Source organism: Thamnophis sirtalis, unplaced genomic scaffold (assembly GCF_051295495.1).
Source record: "Thamnophis sirtalis isolate CommonGarterSnake01/CBP01778 unplaced genomic scaffold, rThaSir2_p1.2 scaffold_14, whole genome shotgun sequence".
Lineage (NCBI taxonomy): Eukaryota > Metazoa > Chordata > Lepidosauria > Squamata > Natricidae > Thamnophis > Thamnophis sirtalis.
This window is the reverse complement of record NW_028261394.1, coordinates 24,757,771-24,782,408: the sequence shown is the minus strand read 5'-3', so window position 1 is coordinate 24,782,408 and position 24,638 is coordinate 24,757,771. Positions and strand designations below refer to the sequence as shown.

Below are 24,638 nucleotides of genomic sequence, written 5' to 3'. Positions count from 1 at the left end.
GTTCTGACGGTCTTGTCCCCAAAAAGTCCCTTAACTGCAGCAGGGGAACCTCCAAGCAGGGGCGTTATCGACCGCTTGGGGGAGAACTCGGGTCGGTGTTTTCCGGGTTTCCAACTCCGATACGGGGCTCTCCTCCGCTGCCTCCCGCAGCCTGGCCCGAGACCGGGCCTTCGTCTGAGCCCTGCGGGGAAGGCGCTCAGCACGAGTCCGAGGCGGTTGGGGCAGCTCCTCCTCCTCCGCGGGGGCCTGGAAGTGGCGCAGGAAGCCTCTGATAACTTCTCTTGATTAAATATGCACTCTGAAAGATCTCTTGCAATATTTGTGTCTTTCTATGAAGACCCTTTTGATTACTGAAAAAATATCCAAATTTCTACTGCCAGTTCAGTAGGGTAAAACTGCCCTGTGGCTCTTCTGTCATTTTATTTGTACTTCTGTACAGAATTAAGATATTGTATTAATTTTTATTCAAAGATGCACATGTTTTAATGAAGCTTCAAAAATGTTGTTTAAAATCTCAAAAATATGTAATTAAATGTCTGTAAGTAAAAGTAATGTTCCAGTGCAGGGGTGTTGCTGCATAGAAAACTGTTGCATACTACAGTACATCTCTGCAAGAGTGAAAATTATAAAAATATAACCTTGATAATTAATCAAAGGAACGCAAGTCAAAAGGCATCAGAAAGGAATCCAACGTGTTTTCCTTTGGCTGCAAAATATGTTATGGCAACATGCAGCCTCAGAATCCGAGTCGGAACAGGAAGAATAAAAGAAATCCTCAGAGACCTGTCAGGCAAAAAAAAAAGAATAAAAATAAAAGGGTAAAGAAAGGGCAGAAAAATAAATATATCTTACAAAAAGGAACCATGAAACTTTACATGAAACATCAAAAACAATAAAGTTTCCAAGTTTTTGTTTATTATAATTTTTGTTTTGGATAATTATAACATTTCTTCTAGAAATAATATTTTTAGGCACCAAGTGCCCTTCTGGGATTCCCCCCCACAAAAAAACCACCTGAAAACTAAAAAGATGAGCAAATCTCATGTTTTAATTTCAATTTTGTTTTAAATTTGATCATCAAATCTTTTATGTTTTTGTCAAAAACTGCAAGATGTCATACAAGAGTCTCGTAAGATTTAAAAGAAGCGTGAAAGGTATTACATTTTGGGAGTCTATAGATGTAATCTAGAACAGCTTTCCCCAGTCTTGTTCTTTCCTTGTGTGTCCAAAACATTACCCAAAAGTCCCAGGTGAAAGTCTCCATTCCTGGCTTGGCTCAATAATCTTGCAAGACAGAATGAAAAGCTGCAGCTTAGAGAACGGTCTGATAAATAAAGTCTGAGGGAGACGTGTGGGTGAAGAAAGTTCTCAGAAGGCACATACCCTAGTTTTTGGAGAGTAAACGTAAAGGATAAGAGAGGTACTTTCAAGCCAAGGGCAGAAAAGTGGCTGCTACCAGTTGGGAAAGAGTGTGCTACGGTGCACAAGTGGTAGAAAGAGGTATGGTATGAGGATGGTGCTATTACCAGAAGCAAGGGTGTGTGAGGGTATCGGGGGGGGGGGGGAGGGAGAGATGTTGTGTAGCACAAGCACAGGAGGACTGGGAGAAATTTGCCCAAGCAACTTGTGATTTATGCTGCTGGCTTCCCTACAACTTTGCTTGTGGAAAGCTGGCAGGTAATAGCAATAGCACTTATACCATTTCACAACGCTTTACAGCCATATTTAAGCGGTTTACAGAGTCAGCCTCTTGTCCCCAACAATCTGGGCCCCCATTTTATCGACCTTTGAAGGATGGAAGACTGAGTCAACTTTAAGCCTGGTGAGATTTGAACTGCCAAACTGCAGGCAGCCGGCAGAAGAAGCCTGAAGTACTGCACTCTAACCACTGCGCCACCGTGGCTCATAAAGGTGAAGGTAGCAAATTACAATCATGTGACCATGGAACCAAGCATCAAGATCATGATCACATGATTGTGGGATGCTGCAACAACTGGAGGTTAAAAAACCAGTCATAACCAGTGTCCAACATAGTCGTAAGTTCAAATATTAACTGAGGACTACCTTTAACCAGCACAGTACAGGGGACAGTACAGACCTCCTATATTACTGTACAGTTAGTTTATGAGGGAATTGGGGAACCAGCAAACTAAATACCCACTTTTCATACTGCAAACTAGACTGGCTGTAACTGGAGAGATTGCTGCAGATGATTGAGTGGGATTTTGAGAGGCCAAATCTACAATGCCCCATCTTGCAATGTAATATGATTTTTTTCAGATTCATTTATAGTGAGGCAATGAAAGCAGAGACACTCTGAACACTTTGAATGCCTTTCCCCATATTTCTCCCCAACATGACTAAGCAGCTGTGAGTGAGATAAGCTCTCAACCAACTTGTGGTTATTGATTCTTCTCTTCGTATCTATTCCTTTCCACAACATCTCATCTTTGTACATCTTAAGATTTTAAAACCTCTTTGAAAGGGAACCTGCAAGCACCAAGAAATGAGCAAAGCTATTACAGCTAGTTCTTGACATGACCATAATTGAGCCCAACATTTCTGTTGCTAAGCGAGACATTTGTTAAGCACATTTTGCTCCATTTTATTATTTTTCCTGCCACAGTTGTTAAATGAATCACTGTAGCTGCGAAGTTAGGTTGTTAAGTGAATCTAGCTTTCCCATTGACTTTGCTTGTCAGAAGATCACAAAAGGTGATCACATGACCCAGGAACTGTGCAACTATTATAAATATGAGTCAGTTGCCAAGCATCTGAATTTTGATCTTGTAACTATGGGGATGCTTTCACAGCTGTCAGTGTGAAAAACGGTCATGTCATTTTTCTCAGTGCCATTGTAACTTCCAATAGTCACTAAATGAACTGTTGTAAGTGAAGTCAACATGTACTAGAAGCCAACATCTGTTTTGTCAAAAACAGGTCATGCCAGACAAATCTTATTGCATTATTTGACAAAGTGACTAAATTAGTGGATCAGGGAAATACTGCAGACAGAGCTTACTTAGATTTCTGTAAGGCATTTGAAAGAGTAGACCACAGTCTATTTTTCTATAAGATGCAAAAAACCCGGGTTAGATAGCATCATCACCAGATGGATTCGTAACTGGCTGACCAACCGGATTCAGTGTGTAATTACAAAGAGCCGAGGTGGCGCAGTGGTTAAATGCAGCACTGCAGGCTACTTCAGCTGACTGCAGTTCTGCAGTTCAGCTGTTCAAATCTCACCGGCTCAGGGTTGACTCAGCCTACCATCCTTCCGAGGTGGGTAAAATGAGGACCTGGATTGTTGTTGGGGGCAATATGCTGACTCTGTAAACCGCTTAGAGAGGGCTGAAAGCCCTATGAAGCGGTATATAAGTTTAACTGCTATTGCTATTGCTATCCTCAATGGAATTACATCTCCATTTGAGGGAATGATGCAGGGGGTACGTCAAAGTTCTCTCTTAGGCCCAGAACACTTCAACTTCTTCATCAACAATTTAGATGAGGGAATATAAAGGGAACTCATCAAATTTGCAAATGACACCAAGTTGTGGGGAATAGCCAACACTTTGACAGACTTGAATATTGGGCCCTGTCCAACAGTGGTTAGAAAAGTAAAATCTTACATTTAGGCAAGAAAAACCAAATGCAGAGTCATAAAATAGGCAGTACCTAAATGCATTAACAGAGGGATAGATAGCATCAGGGTCACAAGAAGCAATAGTACCGCTCTATACTACACTAGCCACACTTGGAATACTGCATCCAATCCTGGATCACCACAATACAAAAAAGATGCTGAAGCCCTAGAAAGAGAACAGCAACAAAAACGATAAGGGGTCTGGAGGCTAAACCTATCAACATATGATGAACAATTGCAGGAACTGGATATGTCCTAGTCCAACAAAGAGAAGGCGTAGGGGTGATATGATAGCAGTCTTCTAATACCTGAGGGACTGTCACAGAGAAGGGTCAACTTATTCTCCAAGGTCAGGACAAGAAGTAACAGATTGAAGAGCATCAAAAAGAGCTCCAACCTAGAATTAAGAAGAAAATTCCTGTCAGTGGGACTAATTAATCAGTGGAACAACTTGCTTCCAGAAGTTGTGGGTGCTCTCTCGCTGGAGGTTTTTAAGAAGAGATTGAACAGCTATTTGTCTGAAATATAGGAACTTCTGCTCGAGCAGGGGGGTGGACTAAAAGACTTCCAAGGTCCCTTTCAAATATGTTGTTCTATGATTCTAATATTCACTCAAATACTTAAAAAAAGCTTTAATCCTTGGTATGAGGTTTTTAATTACTACCCTAGGTGTAGTAATTAGAACATAGACTACAGACTCATAGGGGCTGGAAGGCACCTCAGAGGTCATCTAGTCCACCCCCTGCTCAAGGCAGGAGATTTATACAATCCCAGTTGAAAGGTCATCCAGTCTATTTTTGAAAAGCTCCAGTGATGGAACACTCACAACTCCAGGAGTCGAGCTGCTCCATTGATTAATTATTCTGTCAGGAAATTAGTTCTCTTGTTTCTATTTTTGGTAATTTTTTAAAAAAACATGAATAAATATGAAAATCAATTTCATCTCTATAATTCCAGAAGAACCAGGTCCTTTTCAGAACATCAAAAGTATTCATGGAAGGAAGTTGCCACTAGATGGTAGCAGTTAACACACAATATTGTGAGGAGTCTGTGCAGGAGGATTCTGGAGGGCATCTGATGAGGGTACCCTAAGTATTAGATTGGAGTCTGAAACCCGCTTTTATGTATGACATTCACATTGCACCAAGCCATGGATTATTTTAAAAACAGTTGCTTTAATAAGTTCCCATTATGATTTTTTTTCTTTTCATTAAGCATTTTAAAGGAATATGTGGTGTGAAAAAGAAAAGATTTAAAAAGAAAAGCAAAATAATTATGTGATACTGGGGTTAATTTTTCTTATGCAATATTGTAATTTAGTTTGTTTTCTTATAGACTAGTAGAATGAAAATTATGCATATGGGCAATTACCCAGTGGTGAAATTCAATTTTTTTTACTACCAATTCTGTGGGTGCGGTATGGCTTGGTGGGTGTGGCAGGGGAAGGATACTGCAAAATCTCCATTCCCATCTCACTCTGGGGCCAGCCAGAGGTGGCATTTGCCGGTTCTTCAAACTACTCAAAATTTCTGCTACGGGTTCTCCAGAACCTGTCAGAACTTGCTGGATTTCACCCCTGCAACTACTTTAACAATGCAATACTATATTTCAAAATTAGTAAACAAATGGGGGGGCCTGCAGATGGGTGCTCTGGAACAGCATGGAGTGTTGGGCCTGGGATGAGCAGGTCGGGGAGAGGGGTTGTGGAATACAGCAGGCATGTAAGGGGGCGTTGTAGTCCAGTAAGGTGAAGGTGCATAAAATAATGGGGCGAAGGCCATCATGAAGCCGATTGGAAAGAAATTTAGAACAGGTATTTCTTCACACTATTTATTCATTTATTTGCCATATGTGTATAAAGCCGTCCATCCCATGATTGCATAGCTTACATCAAAACACTTCTTCCTAATCGATCTGTGAAAATCCATTCCCTGTAGGCTCCCACTGGTTGGGGACCACTGGTCTACTGGGAATGAATTTGCACAGATCGATTAGGAGGAAGAGTTTTGATGTACGCTATGCAATCATGGGATGGATGGCTTTATACACCATATGGCAAATAAATGAATAGTGTGAAGAAATGCCTGCTCTAAATTTCTTTCCAAATGGGCCGCAGCGCCATAGACAACTTTGAAGGTCCCAAAGGTACTTTTTTTTCAGGAGGCAACTGAACTTCCTTGTTTTTTCTTTGAACCCGTTTCGCTTCTCATCCAAGAAGCTTCTTCAGCTCTGACCAGATGGATGGTGGGGAATGGAAGGATTTATATTCCTTGCAGGCAGCTGGTCATTTTCGTCCTTTTTAGAGAGTCCTTGAGGCCACTTGGAGGTTCCTCTGTGTCATCTCTGAAGGCTTTCAGCCCCCCTGCTCACCTCCCACAGGCTGCACCCCACAACTCCCCGTATTCAGAGTTAATGGCAGGGGTCGAGAGGCCTGGCTCGGAGCGCCCGGTGTCAGGGAGCCGCCACCAGCCTCCTCAGGCCCTTTCCCCCAGGCGCCCCGAGACAGATCGAAACCCTCCGGCCCGCCACGAGCCAACAGTCGCCAGCTGACAAGAGTTTCTCCCGCTTTACGACTCGGCCTTCCTGGGGCCGCCTCCACGGCCCTCTTGAGGGAAAATCTCCCCGCGGGTAGCGTGGCCCCCTCCTCTTCGCCCTGCTTCTCTGGGCGCTAGAAGGTCCGCCGCCCCCGCGAAATTTAGCCGGGCCCTTCAGAGGACGAGCCGGGAGGAGGCCGGCCTGCTTGAGGGGAGCGCGAAGCCCGGGACAGATATGCTCTTTCGGGTCGGGACAGCGAGAGCAACACAAAGACCGTCGTGGCGGCTGAGGCCTGGAGAGGCCGCGCCTTCCCGGGCATCCTGCGCACCACCGGCCTGGCAGTCGATCCGATCCTGGCTGGACTACAACTCCCAACATTCGTAGCGATGGCCTCCCGATCTCCCCGTCCCGCGTTCTCCGTTTTCTCCACGGCTCTCGCGAGAAGTGGCTCCTCTTTCCCGGCATCCATTTCGTGGCGCTGGTGAAGGCGGCGGCCGCCATATTGGGAGCGTTGGGGCGGCTGGAGGCCGCTGCTGGCGCGGAGAGGAAGCGGAGCGGGCGGCGGCGGGCGAGGTCGGCGGCGCCATGAGCGGGGGCACGCCATACATCGGCAGCAAGATCAGCCTCATCTCCAAGGCCGAGATCCGCTACGAGGGCATCCTCTACACCATCGACACCGAGAACTCTACCGTGGCCCTCGCCAAGGGTGAGGCGCGGAGCGGGCTCCGCGGGCCGAGCAGTACTCGGGCTTCTCGGGGCCTCCTTAGCGGGTCGCCGGCGTGCAGTCTCGCCGGGAGCGAGAGATGCGGGGCCGCGAAGCCCTTGTTTGCCTCCCCCTCCTACCCCCCCGTTTCCCCTGATGGAAGTGGGGGGGGGGCTTTTGGCAGCCGCCCAAACGTTTTCTCTGGCGAGGAAAATAAAAACGGCTTTTGGCCCGTTGAAATGGTCCCTTTGCCTTCCGTGGTTGATTAAGCCACAATTCCCCGGCTGAAGCGCCAGCCGCCTTTGCAGCATTGAATAAAAATAGTTTTTGGGTGCTTCAGAACCGTATTATTTACAAAAACGAGCACTGACAGGGTACTTTGAGCATTACTTGTTTTCAGAGATATTTTTTCCTACTTTTAATGATCCTTTCCTGGATCGTTTCAATGCTTGATCTTGTTTCTGCTTCCACGTCACATTAGTTTGTTGAGTTTCATCCCTTTTGCTGCCTTAAAAAAAAGAATCCTCACTGATTCAGTCTTTAGATACTCTTAGGGTGGATAATAGCATAAGAAACATCTTATGGGTAAATATTTCTGTTCTGCTTTTCACTCCTCCCAGTTTTACTGTATGAAATACTTAGCGTCACTTTTTGGAGATAATTCTTTGGTAGAACATGTGTTCTTCATTTCAGAAGCCTTTTCAGCCCTCCAACATCTTCAGGTAGACATTCCCAGTTTAATGTCTGAAATTGGACGTGTATATTGGGAACTTAGCTGTATCTGAGGAAGCTGTCAATCCAACAGCCCCTGTATGGGGGGGGGGGACACTGGGACTCTTGCTGGAGGTAGCGATGCGAGTTGTACTTCAAAGTACAAGAACTTAGTTTTGAATTTGAGGTTGATATAGACACTGTGAGGTAGACATGGCTAGCAGCAGACTGGCCTGAAAAAGAGAATTTGTGTCACTTCCCCAGGAAACATTAAATGAAGAAAGAATTTGATTTCAGGCAAAACATCTTGACTAATTAAGCAAACTCTGCTTACCCAAATTATAGGAACCACAGTACAGTGTCCGGCTGAAGTTTTGTAAAGGGAGGCCTGATGTTTAAACTGCTGCTGCAGGCAGAAGGTACAAAAGATCGCTCAGCTGAGCCTGTAAAAAGTTAGCCAGACATAGTCTGATTCACAGTATAACAGCTTCCGTAGTAATTCACATTTTCCAATTGTTACGATTCTTTTCTAAATATACTGAAAAGTTGTTTTTCTCAGTACAGAATTTCTGTATTTGGCTGATCACCTTGATTGTAAGATATTTTTAAGTCTGGTCAGTATCTAAAAGCACTGTTAGCTTTTCATTGTGGAAGCATGTATAATATGCCAATTATCAATTGCTAAAATTGCATTGGCTGATAAGCTAGTAACACGATTGTGATCTGTGGTGGTTTCTATAACAATGGCAGCTGGAACTGATGAATTGCTGTTGTAAGTGGGAAATGGTAACATGATTGTTCACCTTATGGCCAAGTCACTTAGCAGAGTTGCCAGTCCTAATTGTGGTGGTTGAGGCTACCTGCCCATCTGATGTTCTTGCTTGTGAGTTCTGGGTGGGACAAACCTGGAAAGCTGGATCTGTAAAATTAGAAATGCCTCTTGTCCTTGATGGTTGGGTACAGATTGGGACAGGACTACACTTTTAGGCTTGTGCTTTTTTATATAGCTGCTACATTTTGGTTATCTGATGTTTGGCAGATTTGATTAGAGGCTTACCAGATTTCACAAATCATTTGGCTACACTGTTGAAATGTGGAGTAGTTTAGGGAATTGATTGTCTTCTATTTCACAGTATATTTTGAGGTGATTTATTATGGTGTTTCAAAAGATTCAATTTGTCAGTCAGAATTTGAGATTTGGATTATAAAATTGAATCGATGATCAAGAACAATTTGCAGAAAATCAACAACATGGAAATACTAAATAGCAGTTAAAATATTTCTGGGCAGTCGTGTTGTGTGTTGAGTCTCTTTATTACAGGTAGTCCTCAAATTATGACCGTAATTGGGGCTGGATTTTTAATCACTAAGTGATGCAGTCAAAATGCAAATTCCCATGAACGCATTGCTTAGTGACTGCAATCCTGGCATTCCCCATTGCTGTCCTTAATCAAATTCCACCCATCATTAACCAACGGTCCACCCCCGTCCAAGCCATTTCAGGCTTGGTCCCTTCCAGCCCCAAGCCTCAGTAAGGAAAAAGAGTGCTTCCAATTGCCCCACCTGTCTCCCCCTTCCCCCATCTTTGCCCTTTTGGGTGTTCTGCACCCTGCCTTCCATTGCAAGCAGCACCCTCAGTGTAAGGCTCTGGGGCTGCTTTTCACACCGTTGCTCAGTCGCTTCTGATGTGCTGTGACTCTGAGGCTGCAAGAAGCCCTGAACCACAGTATGAAGACCAGTTGCTGCAGCTGCACAGTGCAAAGTCAACCGTGGGATGCCACAGTGCACTGGCAGTGTAAAGCCATAGCAGCATTAGCCCTGTCTCCGCTACTGTCAGCCTGCCCACCCCAGGTCCCTGCCATTCCATTGGCCCAGCTGATTTTTGCCATCTTCTTGCTCCTGTTGCTGTCAAGGCATGCCCAGCCTGGCCTTTCATGAGACAATTGCTGGTCATCTTACCCAGGTCCTGTGGGGAAACTGCCGTTTGCAGCCTTGGGAAGAAAACCTTATGGGGCTGGCAGTTACATTATTAAGGACCTGTGATGACTCCCCCGGACGTTTCTCCAGACATATCTCCAGATGTCAGCTCAAAGGAGAATGAACCAGTTCCAGGCACATCTGGAGGGGAATTGGCTCATCTAAGAGGGATTCAGCTGAAACAGAGCTGCAGCAGGACAGTCCTCAGATGGGGAAAGCATGCATCTGGAGCCAGCCAATGATGGGGAGGAGGAACTGCCTTCTGCACTGATCCAAGAACACGTAGGGCAGAGAAAAGGCAGGAACAGAGAAGGTCAGCCAGATTACTCGCAAGGAGGAAATCTCGCCCTTCTTGATGGGCTGCACCAGAAGCTGCTTTTTAGCACAGCGGACAAATGGGAGCCATGCTGGGAGCAACGTGTTCATTTCCTAGCTGTGTGTTCTCCGGTTGTTGTGATTCTTGCCTTGCTTTGGATTGACAACGTGCCTTGTGAACTCTGGGCCTTTCTTGCCTCATTGCCTCTTGTCTTGTGGATTTAATTTTGCCTGTTTATTTTGGCTGGGATACTTCCAAGTGCCTTGGACTCCTTGGCCATTGTTCTGTGGACTAGCATTGGTCTGCTTGTGGCTGGACTTCATTGGGACACTTCTGGGTTTTTAGGCATGGCATCATCAGTGGGAGTAGATGGGGAAGAGGTGTAGGTGAGAGGCGTTGTGGCCATAGGTGTGGATGAGCTGTCAAGCATCCACATTTTGGTCACTTGATCATGGGATGCTGTAACATCTGTGACTGCAGAGACTGGACATGTCTCTTTACTCAGCAATGTTGTGACTTGACTACCTATAACGTTTGGGTGAGGAGCAGTTGCCACAGCATGTGGGTAGCCCTCAACTGATGATCATTATGTTGTTTTAACCTTTTAGTTGTAGATGTGGACGTCTAAGTGTTTATCTACTAAAGTCAAAGGTAAAGCTGTGTGCTTAGTTTCTGAAATAAGGACTGCTTTGTTTAAGGATTACAATTTGAATCCGTACTATGTGACTAAACACAGATAGAAGTAGAACAGCTTGACCGATGATGCAGAAGGGGCACCGCATCTGGTGCTTTGCTAGCTAAGTTAGAAAATGAACAAGGATTTTTTTTGCCAAGCTTTAGACATCCAGGGCTGGAGCAGTCAAGAACAGTTATGTAGTATCTTACAAAATTGCCAAAAACAGTGAGCCATTTTTTGATGGGGAGTTTATCAAAAAGTATTTGGTGGAGTTTACGGCGCTAACTGTGTTTCAGGAAGAAAGAGGCATCTGAAAATGTGCTCCTCTCCAATGAACCGTAACTAAAAAGATTGAGGGCATCGCAGGAAATCTGGAGTTTCAGCTGCCAAACAAAGCAGACAATTCTGACTTTTTCTCCTTGGCTTTGGACAAAAGCCTGGACAGGACATAGGCTACCACACAGCTGCCAGAGCCTGACTTGACTCAACATCTTCTGGTCCTGTGAGGCGCTTATTTACATTTGGTTCCTAATTTCTAGTTGACCTCACATAGGCTAGGCAGGGACATCCAGAGGGCTGGATGTGGCCTGGGGGACTATACAATGGCCAGATCATGAGAAATTTGTAGTTTCTTTTAAGGCAAATGGAGGCCAACATTCTTACCCGCTTGCCAGTGCTAAAGGAAGCCACACCAGATACTCATGTTATTAAGTGCGCTGTGTGGTGAGTTTCAAGGCAATTTCAAACCTTCAGAATAGTTGAGAATGAAATGCACTTGGTTTTTTCCTCCCTTGACCTGCAGTGTGGATAATACACCCAGCTATGTTCAGCTCGGATTCATTGACCTGCCATTTGATACACTACTGGCCGAGCACTTTTATGTCAGTATCACTGCTGGGTTTTTACTCTCCAAGAGGAGAACTTTCCATACATGAGGAGGCATGTGCAGAAGATGTTAATTCTCTTTGGATCTACTTGTGAACAAACATTCTCAGTGATGAAGTTCAACAAATCCAGTTGTAGATATTCTCTCACTGATTGTCACCTGTCAGCTACCCTTCGCATATCAACCTCAGACATTCAACCAGACTTCAGTGCCCCTGTTCCATCCCAAGACAGACTGATTTTTTCTCACTCAACGAGAAAAAACAACTGAAAAACATCAAAAGCACTCACTGCTTTTTATATAAAGTTAATTAATTACAGGTCTTTTAACATACTGCAAAGCATATAAATTTTTAGTATTGGGTTTTTTTTGTGTGAATATTAGCAGTATGTTATGTTGAAAATAAAATGAAATAATGAGACAATGATGTTTTTACTATTTTTTATTACTGTAATTTGAGATGATCCACATTTTCATAGCCTAATCGGAGTCTGTATTTTTACCAGTAGCGGCTAACTAAAACCATATAATTTACTACTTTTTATAAAACAAATTAATATTAAGCAGAATTAAGTTCAGCCTATTGGTCCGGCCCTCCAAAACAGTCTCAGTTTGTTATGTGGTCTGTTGGGGAAATTAATTGCCGATCCCTGTTCTATAAAGACTTCCCCCCCGCACACAATACAAGTAGTTTTTCTTTAGTGACTGCCTCATTTAGCGACTGCAATTAAAGCAATGATGAAAAAGTAACTGGTCTCTCGCATTTTGGAACTTGGCAGCCCAATAAAGCAGAGGAAAAGCGAAGTAAGGATCATAAGCATAGTCATGGTCTTGCTTGACAGTCAAGTTGCCGGTCCCAATTGTGATTGCTAAATGTGGGCTACTTCTTGTTCTGAATCAAATTTGTGGATCTAAATGGCACTTCAGGTGTTTCTGCAAGGAGTGTAGTTGACCTGCTTTTTCTCTAAACCAACAGAAGCATTGAAGAGTGGACAATACTGACATCACTAGCCTACTACTCCCAGATGTTTCATCTCTATAGCTATATCGGCTGTTTGTTTTAAATTTAATTTAAAAGGAAAAATTAAAAATATTGGCATTGTAGAATAATAAAATTATATCCATGTGAAAGGGCAGGTAGCTTCCTTTTTTTGTAGCCTTGAAATATATTTTAAACAGGCTCTGCTCTTATTTCAAGCTGCTATTAATTAAAATGTTTAGTATTCTGAATATTTTCAGGTATTCCTTTCTTTGAAGCTGTTCTTAATGTTATCTTTAGGGTATTACTGTTTTAGTAAGAATTCGTTTAGTTTGAACAGTGTTTTCTGATAGACTCTCCAGATAGAATGGCGGGAGATGTTAAGAGGGGGTCACGCTTAGAGTCCTTGCACTGCAGAAAGCAGCACACACCTGACCTCTAGAATCTCTCAAACCCTAACTGGTCGTTCCACATTGAATGTAGTCCGTCTGATGAGATTCTTGTAACTCAGGTGACTAATGATAAAGCTTCTGCTTGAGGCTACACTGAAGGGTTCTGGTTGCTCATATCTGATGAACCATTGGTAGCTAGGCGTGATGTGATAGATTTTTGTAGATTTATCAATGAGCAGTATGCAAATGCTGAAATAAATAAGACATTGTTTCAGATTGAGATGCCTCTATTTAGCTCTCCTGTATTTTTGAGAACTCATGTTCATTTAAAAGTATTGGCATAGTAGCCCAAATGTATGAGTAATATTGTTCTAGGATTGCTTAGAGCAGGTATGTCCAACCTGCAGCCACTGCATGCAATCCTGGACAGCTAGTAATGCCTCAAAACAAGATGGTAAACTTTAACATTAATATGTGATTTATGTACATTAACTATTGTTCAAAACGTTTCTTCTTCACTCAGTGCAGTTGGACACCCATGGCTTAGAGCAAACTCAAGGCCTGGGGGCAGGATCCGGCCTGCGGGGTGCTTAGATCTGGCTCACGCGGCTGCCCTAGAAACAGTGAAAGACCAGTGAGGTGTTTCTGCCAGTGAAAGTGGGTTCCTGGGCTCCGTTTTCGGCCACTAGGGCCTCCTGCAACCCTCTGCCAGTGAAAATGGACAGGAGTGACGTTGAGTTGGCCACACCAACCTGGCCAGTCCCCCCCCTCCCCTCCAAAGATCAAACAACCCTAATGTGTCCCTCAATGAAATCGAGTTTGACACCCCCGGCTTAAAGCAAATACTTTAATGATTCAAATTCTTGAATTGTTTGCATATAACATTGATATAAAATTGTTTTGTTCTGCAGTTTGTTCATTTGGAACTGAAGACAGACCAACTGATCGGCCTATACCACCTCGTGATGAAGTATTTGAATACATTATATTCCGTGGAAGTGATATTAAGGATTTAACTGTTTGTGAACCTCCTAAACCACAGTGTTCTCTTCCCCAAGATCCAGCAATTGTTCAGGTATCACACTATAATACACTGAGTTTTATGATTGTGAAAAGTGTGTGTGTGTTTTAAAGTGCATTGAATGTTACTGTACATAAATATTTGCTGAATATTTCCCTGAATTTGAGAGAAAAACACCCAATACTAATGGATTTTTCACTTCCCTCTATCCCCAACAATAAAACTACAAGTACATGAGGCAAAGTGAAAGGCACTTGTTAAGGGAATGGGCAAGTCTTTATATAAGGTACAGAAATAAATGATACATACGCTTTATATATGCAAAGCAACAAATCAAACAAATAACATTGGTGTGCAATCAAGGCTTTTGTTTTGTTAGAAATGAAAAAAGGCAGAAATCCTTAAAGTATGTTATATCTTTTCCTTTTGCCCTTGGGGGGGTTTGTTTCTTTAACACTTGCAGCTTTAATAAAGGACTTCAGAGGGCACTTCTATTGTTTGGTTGCTGAAAAGGCTAGATTTTATACATCAAAGGAAATGGCTTTGGCTCAAAGGAAAAAACGTGATTTCCTAAACTTTAAAAAGAGGCATGGATGCCATGCTGAAATGCTGATTATTGCTAATTCACTAAATTGCTAATAAAGCTTAAATTTCATATAACACAATTACCAACAGGATAACATGAATCTTAAATAATTATTATTAGTAAAATGATTAAGGCCAATATCTAATATGTAGTCCTTGACTTACAGCTGGTCATTAATGACTATTTGCAGTCATGACATTTTCGGAATGGGTTCTGTAAGGCACTTCTGACCAGTGTAAAACACCATGCTGTTACCCACTTCCCACCACATGGACGCATTTCAGGTGTCTGACAGCCAGTTTGCATTTACAACCAGTTGCCGTGTGCCCTGCAATCAGGTGATCGCCATTTGGAATCTTCTCTGCCAGTTTTCCCAAAAAGTCAATGGGAAGCCAGCAGGGAATGTTGCAAGTGAGGGTATTAAATTTGAAGTCTCTTCCTCCAGTGCTTTGAGGGATTTCCCCTCCCCTCCTGCACACTAGAGGAATGGACCTCAAATCAGGTGAAAAACTAACGCCATGGTTCAGAACCTTTGAACAATGTTTTTCCACACCTCCATAGGGGAAAACACTAGCAAATGCCTTAGCAAGTGTTTATAAATCAACAACGCATGTACACATGATGCAAGTGAAAAAAACCTCACTCGCCATGCATGCTGCTGCTAGAATAACCAAACATAGAATAAGAGGGAGTGGCCAACATAACTAAGCCTCGTATTCAGGTTGAAGTCATTGTTATTCTATACTTTATTATCTTAATTAATGGCTGATGAGTTGATGAAAATTAAAATTAAGTATGTCTCCGATGAATTTCTATGAAATGCACAATTGCATTTCTTGCACGCCCCTGATTGTGAAGACTTAAAAGAAGAGCCTCTTTTGTTCTTATTGCTGATTTCTAGAAAACAGCACAAAATCTCTTTTGGGGCTCTATTTTACTCTGTCTTGATGAGTCTCTTCCAAATATTGTTTTCTTCAGTCTTCTCTAGGATCATCTTCTACTTCTTCATTCCAGTCTGTGGGATCTTATGGTCCTTTCGGCAGAATGCCAGCCTACAGTCAATTTAGTCCAAGCCCCTTAGTGAGTCAGCAGTTCGGGGCTGTTGGTGTTGGTAAGCTGCATTGGTTTTTTTTTTTCTTCAACAAGCAAAAGACATATTTGCACAGTAGAGCAGGGGTCTTCAACCTTGGCAACTTTAAGACTTGTGTACTTCAACTCCCAGAATTCCTCAGCCAGTGAAGGTTCACTGGCTGAGGAACTCTGGGAGTTGAAGTCCACAAAGTCTTAAAGTTTCCAATGTTGGAGATCCCTGTAGTAGAAGGGTCTTATGGGCAAACAGAGGGATGTCTGTAGCTCTTTGAGCTGCTCCCTTTTGGATGAGTTGTGCTTCTGAGTGGCCTTCAAGGGCAATCCCATATAGAGCTCACTACACGTAGCCAACACCCAAGGTGTCTGAGTAACTTCATCTGTTAAAAAAAATATTGGTAAAAATAACATTTCTTTTATCTTGATGCAGGAAATTCATTAACATCGTTTGGAACAGAAACTTCAGCGAGTACAAGCTTGTCCCAAAACAGTGCAGTTGGTTCCACTTTTACCACAGATTCAAGATCACTAAAAACACAGCTCTCTCAAGGTAGAGAATTAATCCTTTCACATTCCTTATAATTGTTATGTATTCCACAACGTAACAGGTGTTCTATAAACCAGGGGTCTCCAACCTTGGCAACTTTAAAACTTGTGGACTTCAACTCCCAGAATTCCTCAGCCAGGAAGCTGAGACAAAGAAGCCCCATAAGTAGTTGTGGAAAGTAGTTGGGGGGAGGGGAGGAGCAGGAGACCGGCAGGCAGCCACTTTTCCCGAGAATGAATGTTTCTTGGTCCCTGACTCTGCAAAAGTGGATGGGTGCCTGAGTCTGCACAATATTATAGTACCCAGGAATGTCCATTACCCGCATGAAAAGCATTCCCCAGCCAACTCTCCTCTCCCTTCTTCAAAAGCAAACAAGCAGGGAAACGAGAGAAGATAGAGGCTTGCAAAGTAAGTGAGTCCTTGTTGCAAGAAGGGAGGGAGGAGGTATCTTAGTGAGTTGGGGAGGTCTTGAGGGTCTGTTCTATCACTAGGACCCCCATGGTCTTCCCCACCCTGAGATACCTCATGGGCACCTTGGTATTCTTGAATTGTGAGCTCTTAGGAAAGTATCTCCTTCTTGTCTGTTGCAAACAGCTATTTCCAGTGGCGAAAACAGGACAAAGCAAGTGGGGAAAAATAGTTCCCTTTGCTATATTTCTAGCCTGAATGAGACCATGGCAGGGTCCCTACAGAAGGCCTCTTTTAAGGATCATTATGGATTAATAGAAAAGCAACCAACTTAGCTCTGTTCTAAAGCTGTTGCACATAAAAAAACAGGAGCGCTGATCAACTATCAGAGCCGTCATTTTGACAGTCATTTTGACAGTTTTGCTGTCCCCATGAAATGCAAACATGGACCAAACTGAGCCTGGTTTATTCTGTTTTTTAAATGGCCACAAACTACTAGCAAAAGTGGCGTTTGATCACAAGGCAAGGAATGTTTCTCCTTTGCATTTGAGCATCCAAGAAGGGACAGGAAAGACAAAAAGAAGGAAAGAGGGGAAAGAAGAAGAAAGAATGAAGAGGGAAGGAAAAAGAAGGGAAGGAAGGAGATTATAATGAGAGAGAGTGATGGTGTGAGGTAAATCCTGCCTTAGCACTTGATCACCAGCAGCGCTGCTGCCTTTTACCATCCCCATGTCTCTTCCTCCTGACCTCTCCTGGTGGTCTCCCATCCTATCACTGAGGATGCTTTGGTTACAAGGCCAAGTCTCATAAGGAGGGGGAGTGGGCCTCCCTCTGACCCACATACTTTGCCCTCCTGCACACAGCATGGGCAACCAAGGAGAGTGAGCACAGCAGCCGTGGGAGCTGGCCACGCCCACCCTGGCCCCCGAAGTCAACCACAGTGGGGCCCTCGTTGAAATTGAGTTTGACACCCATGGACTAACAGATGACTTGAGTGCTGCATGTGTTGCTCTCAAACTTACAAAGTATGAGCCAAGGTTAGAAAAATTATCAGCATGCATACAACAGTAGAAGTCACATTAATCAAAAGCATGCCAAATGCAAACGTTTACCTTTCAATAAAAAGGTGTTTGCATCATTAAAAGTGCTGTTATTGTGGAGGGGGGTTTCAGAGAAAAGATGTTAATCATGTATGAGTTGTTTTTTCTAAACTAAAACCTCTCTATTCAGGTTAAATTGCCGTGTTGGCACTCCGAGATAAATAAGTGTGTTTTGGGATGCGGTTTTGGCACTGGCTCTCTAAAAGGTTTGCCATGACTGGCCTAAGCTAATACTGTATTCCTGCTTCTGTTTCAGCTCGGTCCACCCCGCCTCCCTTAGATCACTTGAGAAAGAGTCCAACTCTGGAACAAGCAGTGCAAACTGCCCATTTACCTGCCTCAGTCCCAGTTGGGAGAAGCTCTATTTCAAACCGACCACTTGGGTCGATCAACCAAAAGACATCAGATCACCAGGATCACAGGAGAGGTTAGAATATGACTTTAGCATGATATTGCTGCAATATTGTGTATGGTGTGGTGTTTTAGACATTTTGGCCTCTTTATTAGTCTTTTGAAAGTCCATGTAATTGAATCTTGATTTATCTTATGTGCTAAAGTGGAATAGATATTATCTGCCTGCAGATAAATGTCAGGCCTTAGGGGGCCTCTTTCTCTCTTGTATCTGGGGAGATACCTCTGGCAGCAGAGAAATCTGTCCTGTGGTGGATTCCAGCTTGGAAAAAATTGTCTTTTTGTTCTGGGGCGTATGCAGAACAGAAAACCTAACGGTTCTTAATCAAGAAACAAACCCATCACATTCTGCCAGTTTCACTAAACCTTTAGAGTCAGCCAGAGTTTGGCAGAAATGAAACCAGGAATACTTTGATTCTTCCCAAGCCCCAGATGAGACAAAGCCTGATATGGGGTGAGTAGGGCAAGGCTGGCACACACTGTCATGTTTCTCTCCTCAACATCTCTCACCTGCCCCCATGGCATTGGCTTCCAACCCTGACCTTCCCAGCACCTTTCTTTCTGCCTTTTCAGCCACTGCTGCTGTACCAATGCAGTACATCCCACCAACCTTGACCTTTCCACTGCCAACATACAGGTAGTACTTTCTTAAAGACAGTAGTTGGGCCCAGAATAGTCATCCCTAAGCAGTGGGTTTCAATGGACCATGCCACTTAGCGATGGCAATCAGCAGGCCTCATGTGATCCCAGCTTCCCCATTGCCTTTGCTGGTGGGGAATCATCAGGGAAGGTCACAAATCACAGTGATGTGACCCTGTGATGGGTGGAATCCAGGCTAATTGCTAAGCACCTGAACTGTGTTCATGTAAACCACAGGGGCTCTGCGACGGCCATAATCTTGAGGACCAGTTCAAATGGCCATGGAACAAATGGTTGTTAAATGAGGACCACTTGCACTTTATGCAGAAACCAAAGCATACCCTGACCCTGTCTGTTCTGTTCAGGGGTCAAACGGTACAGATCTTTTTTCAGCTATGGGCCACTTCAAATGTGCACAGAAAACCTTGTACATCTGCATTTGAAGCTGTGAACAAGACTGCTTTCTAGCAAACCCCTACTGCACTGCTATCAATTCTGTGATTTTGTGCTAAACAGAATTATTCATCTTTTTATTGTATTTATTATAAGTATTGTTTGCATTTCCTCTGTTTCTAGTTGAAACACAGAAGGTAACAAGATGTGAAGCAGAACATCTAAGAAATGAAAACAAGCGACAAATAGGTAAACGGAAATCACTGTTGAAAATAAAATATTCTGCCATAGGGTGGGCTAAACTACAACGATGCCATAAAAGCTCTTCCCAGCTTTAAAGGGTTGAGATTATAAGAACCCCCACCTCCCCAAAAAAATTTCCTGTTTCCTTTGGACATGAGACAGTTGGATAGAATGTCTTGCATTATATTCCTGAATACAGAGAAGAGGTCTTGTTTCAGCCAGTGCTGATTGGAACAAACCAGGACCAGAGTGGATCTTAGTTCTGATCCCCAAACAGCTAGCCCCTTATTCAGACATTACAAGGATATTGTTTGTGAAAGAGAAAAAGCAACTTCTTCCCTCTCCTGAGAGATGCGGGGGAGGCTTGCTCACAAGCTTGCTTTCTGAGGATACTTAATATGTTTTCATCACTGATGATTTTTGAGTTTGTGTCTCACCCAAAATGCAAATATTTTTGATGCTGAAATGATTAAGTAAAACAATATTCAGTCTTATAAAACACATTAATTCAGGATTTCTGTGACTTTTTAAGCTAATTAATCCAAAATAAAACATTCAGTATGTCTTCAGTAAACTGATCTTATCTGGTGACATCAGATATCAGTTGTTTCACATGATTAGTATTGGCAAGCCGAACCTTGCCCATGGGTCAACGTTGAATGTCATTTCAGGATGTTTACCAAAACCTGAAAATCTGTGGTGCCTTTAGACCCTGTTTTTGTTGTTGTTGCTACAGTTCCAGGTGCACCTTCACGGAGGAGCCGGGGAGGTCATCGGGGAGGCAGAGGAAGGTTTGGTATTAGGCGGGATGTTCCCATGAAGTTTGAGAAGGATTTTGACTTTGAAAGTGCAAATGCACAGTTTAATAAAGATGAAATAGATCGTGAATTTCATAATAAGCTAAAACTAAAAGGTAAGTGGTGAACAGAACCTTCTTTATTTTTATAAGGCTTACTGACTTTGGAGTTAAGTGTAATGGATGTTTTTGTTGAAGAGAGGTTTCATTTAGACATTCAAAGTCTTTTAGTTTTCTCCTACATGATTTTCCTTTTCCCTAAAGTAATTTGCAAAGTTGTCTTGCATTCTAAAATGCAACTGTATTTATGCACCAGATTTAAGTAGCCAAATAGTCTGAATGAATAGAATGTAAGTATACAGTTTCCAGGGGGGTCAGTTCATACCAATCATGCTTAGATCAGATTGAAAATCATCATGGCATCATTATTTCAAGTGGTTTGATTCTAAATGTAACTAAATCTGGATCTAGCTGATTGTCCCGATGTAACTTTAGTTTTTGCTATTTACTGGAATGTGGTAAAGAGTGGTAAAAGAGTACAAGAAGAAACAGAAAATTAAAAGAGCTGTTTTGTGTTTCTTCCCAATCATTGAACTGTTTTGCTCCAAAGCAACTGCACCCAAGATGATCAGGCAGTGATAGTGAATTTAAATGGTTATCTGCCTTTTTTTCACAGATTATTTTCCTAGAATGGTCATTGAGGATGGTCATTTTTCCCCCTTGATTTTCTAGAGGATAAGCCTGAAAAACCTGTGAATGGGGAAGATAAAGGCGATTCAGGTGTTGACACCCAAAACAGTGAAGGAAATGCAGATGATGAGGACCCACTTGGCCCCAATTGCTACTATGACAAAACCAAGTCTTTCTTTGATAACATTTCCTGTGATGACAACAGGTACCAAGTTTTTCTGAGCAAGCTACACATGGCATTCCTTTGATACTAACAGGTAGCATGTCTGAGCTAGAATTTTGCATGTGGATAAAGAACTGAAGTTCCTTTTTCACATTAAGCAGAATGCAGTAAATGAACTGGACTAATCCATCATGTGGGTGGGGGCAACTTCTGATTGCAGTGTCTGCAATTAAAATGATTTCTATCATGCAAATACTAGAAGCTTGTTTTTATAAGTATAATCTTTCTTCTGCATTCAGCCATGCCACAGTTCATTCTACTCCACTTATTTTGCTGCAGGACATATGAACCATAGATAGACACTTCCGAGTGTCAGGCTTGTCCCGATTTGAGCATTTAGGAAAGAAAGACCCTCAACTTTTTGAAGTGATAAAGGTTTAGTTTTACTAAAGTCAAGTGGTTACAGCATAAGCAAAGCTGGATCTGAATATTCCCATGCAAAACTGACATTTTTCCCTCTTCCCTGGCCCTCCCCCAGTGTCCAATTATATTTGGCCCCTCTTTGGTGGAGTTTCGCAGTCCGTTCTCATGGTTCTGTCCTTGATTGGCCGATCTATTCCAGATTGACACTTCTGCTTCTTATCACCCTGGCATTTCCCCCTCCTATTTCCCCACTCTCTCCCCCTCTGCATTTTATGGAAGGATGCCAGCAAAGCAGTGTATGCAGTGCAGACCTGGCACTGAGATTCTGACTTCTGCTAAAATCAGGCAGGTTCTCTCAAAATCCAGTGGACAAGTTTGTTTCATCATTTTTCTCTTGCAAAAAGGTGCAAACCATTTCTAAAAGAACATTTGAGAGACTTCTAAGCACCGCATCAGTTTATCAACAGTTTAATGAATTCCTTCTGATCTCCGTTCTTTCCCAAGTGGAACTTAATGAAGATGTTGGCATTTGTAAATCCACCTCTGGGTGTCCACTACTAAAGGTTTGAGAAAGGGGTTACATAATATGCTACAATACACTTTTTACTTTTCATTTGCTAACTAACCCTGGCATTTCTAGTAGTCATTTGCTGGAAGCATCTTTTTAGGAAGAAATTGGTCATAATTTGAAGCAACAGCAACATTTCTTTCAGAAACAGAAGACCAAACTGGGCAGAGGAAAGAAGACTGAATGCAGAGACATTTGGCCTTCCACTGCGTCCAAACCGTGGTCGGGGGGGATTCAGAGGCAGAGGGGGAAGTGGAGGAGCTGGTGGCTTCCGGGCAGGTAGAGGACGTGGAAACGCAAGAGGACCTTTCAATGCTCCTCGGGGTTTTCGTGGTGGATTTAGAGGTGGCCGTGGTGGCAGGGAGTTCGCGGATTTTGAATATAGGGTAAGGCACTTACCAATATTATTATTACCAATAATATTATCTATAAATTGCATGGTGAAGTTTCCTTTTTATCAAGTCAGACCACTTCTCTGTCTAACATCATTAGCTATACTTCCCAGCAATAGCAAGGAATTTTCCATCTCTACCAGGCAATGAATTGGGACTTTTCACAGCACTAAATTGTTCTATTCCATTCATATTTTGATTTACAGTAGTTATCATTATTGTAGGAGCTTATTTCTGTTATATAGCTGGCAGGGTCTAGTAATGAAAGGTTCTATCACAAAACCGCGGATGACAAAATCGCGGTCGACGAAAGCGCGTATGTGACGTCATCACAGCGCGACAAAAAGATCGAAAAATGTAAAAATAAAGCTAAAACCTTCCCCTAACCCCCCCAAACCTAACCCTAAACCTAACCCTTAACCTAACCCTAAACCTAACCCTTAACGTAATGAAAAACCTAACGCTAACCCTTAACCTAACGCTAAACGTAACGCTAACGGTGTAACCCTTAACCTAACCCTAACCCTTAACCCAACCCTTACCTTTATGTGAATCGGCTTGCTGTAATTTAATTTTTATTTCAATTTTTCGATCTTTTTCGTCGCGTTGTGATGACGTCACATAGGCGATTTCGTCGACCGCGCTTTTGTGGAACGCGCTTTTGACGGGTCACGGTAATGAAACTCATGTATTCATTTTTAAATTTTGATGACAAGTTTATTATCAAATTTGAATGGCTTGCCCATCTTTCAAAATGTTTATGATCTTTATCAAATTGACTTTATACCAGCTTAAATCAAAAGTAATGTTAATTTTGTATTGCTTTTTAGAAAGACAACAAAGTTGCAGCATAATCTACAAAGAATTTGAAAGCAGGTGGACTTGCTGATCTTCATGGTACCAAGAATGTGTTGGTTTTCGCAAAGAATTATGTTCATTTGCTGTTAAAACTTCACCAGCACTAGCGTTCATTTTTAATTTCAAAGGAGCAGTAACTTTTTTGAAAATATGGCCATCTTCAAAAACAAGAATATTAAATATATTTGAGATAGAAAACTTAAATAATTTCTTACAAATAGTTAAAAGTATAAAGCAGTACTTCAGTGGAGTTTTAGTATTTTTTTTCATTACAGAAAGGGTTTTTCTGAATTAAAATTGTATTTTATAATTGCTGCAGGCTATAAAGACAATTGTATGCAGAAGGCCGTCAGTACTGTGAGTGTGTTGATCCAGTGAAGGTTGTATTTGAAATCCTATAATCTCTTCAGATAGTTGTAATTTTTGTCAAATAGGATGCTGGGCAGTAAAAAAATTGGTTTGTCAGTAAAGAAAGTATAAACATGGAAAATGCTGTTTCTTAGGCAAAGGAAGCTTTTTATAGTTGTATAATTCCATGATTATCCCATTGCCAAAGAAACACTAGGGATTTTGTATAGCTGTATAAAAAGCAACTAATTTTTTAAGAATAAACATTTTTAAGTCTACAAAACTGCCGTGTTGAAATGCTACACACGTTTGGAGGGTTTCTTTCTAGCTTTTCAGCTTTAAATTTGTTTGTTTTTATATTTTGACTACCAATAAATATTTGAAATGTTCTTCCATTATTCAGAAGGATTAAAATATTTCTCTTGCAAGAAATCCATTTTCTAGTTTTTGGTCTTGCTGTTGGATTGGACCACACTAAGGGACTATTTAGATAAAGATAAACCTTTAACACTTTATGCAGTTTGCAGGTCATGTTATGATAGTAAGTGAAAAAAGAGCCAGTTACTGACTTCTTGTTCCCGTTGATGTGCCTGGAATAAAAATGAAATGTGCCGATTCTTAAAATGTTGTTTTGTATTGTTGGCATACTCAATTAAGAAGTTTTGATGGACTGCAACTTGGAGACATTGTTCATTTTTACCCCAGTATCACTAGAGTGATTTTGCTTGGAGTAACTGAGGTTAATTCTGAATAACTAGTTATGACTTCTTTTGCTATTAAGTTATAATTAGATACAGATCTTTAATAATTTGTATTTTTATGTATATCTGAAAGCCGCAAGAATAAAGGGATCCAAAGATTAAAATATTTTATCTAATTTGCTGAATTTTTGTTCATTTTCCTTCATGTTCAGTAGTGATAAAATGTGGATAAATGCACTGTTAGCAAATGGGAATATTCAAGTGATAGAATCATAATTTTATATTTTTTGTATAGCACTATAAGGAAGTATTTTGTAATTCATTTCCATATGAGGTCAAGTAGAATTAGATACGATTGTTTAGTAATATTCTGCATGTTAAACGCCTTTTTGGAATCCACAAATCATGATACTGCACAGTTTGGAGGAGGCTTTTTAGACAAGGCAA

At 42.0% G+C, this 24,638-nt stretch overlaps 1 protein-coding gene across 2 annotated transcripts; it reads left to right on the top strand.

Annotated features, from left to right (window-relative positions):
* The first annotated feature begins 6,650 nt into the window (after positions 1-6,650).
* LSM14A (LSM14A mRNA processing body assembly factor) lies at positions 6,651-24,376 on the top strand. Of its 2 annotated transcripts, none has more exons than XM_014072620.2 (10): positions 6,651-6,884; positions 13,730-13,893; positions 15,404-15,536; positions 15,942-16,061; positions 17,823-17,993; positions 19,193-19,258; positions 19,989-20,165; positions 20,781-20,943; positions 22,023-22,278; positions 23,115-24,376. In XM_014072620.2, the coding sequence occupies exons 1-10, from the start codon at positions 6,764-6,766 to the stop codon at positions 23,136-23,138; spliced, it is 1,395 nt and encodes a 464-aa protein (XP_013928095.1). In that variant the 5' UTR covers positions 6,651-6,763; the 3' UTR covers positions 23,139-24,376. The 2 variants fall into 2 exon arrangements, with proteins under 2 accessions (XP_013928095.1, XP_013928096.1); XM_014072621.2 differs by having other exon boundaries at positions 6,653-6,884; positions 22,038-22,278.
* Positions 24,377-24,638: the final 262 nt, after the last annotated feature.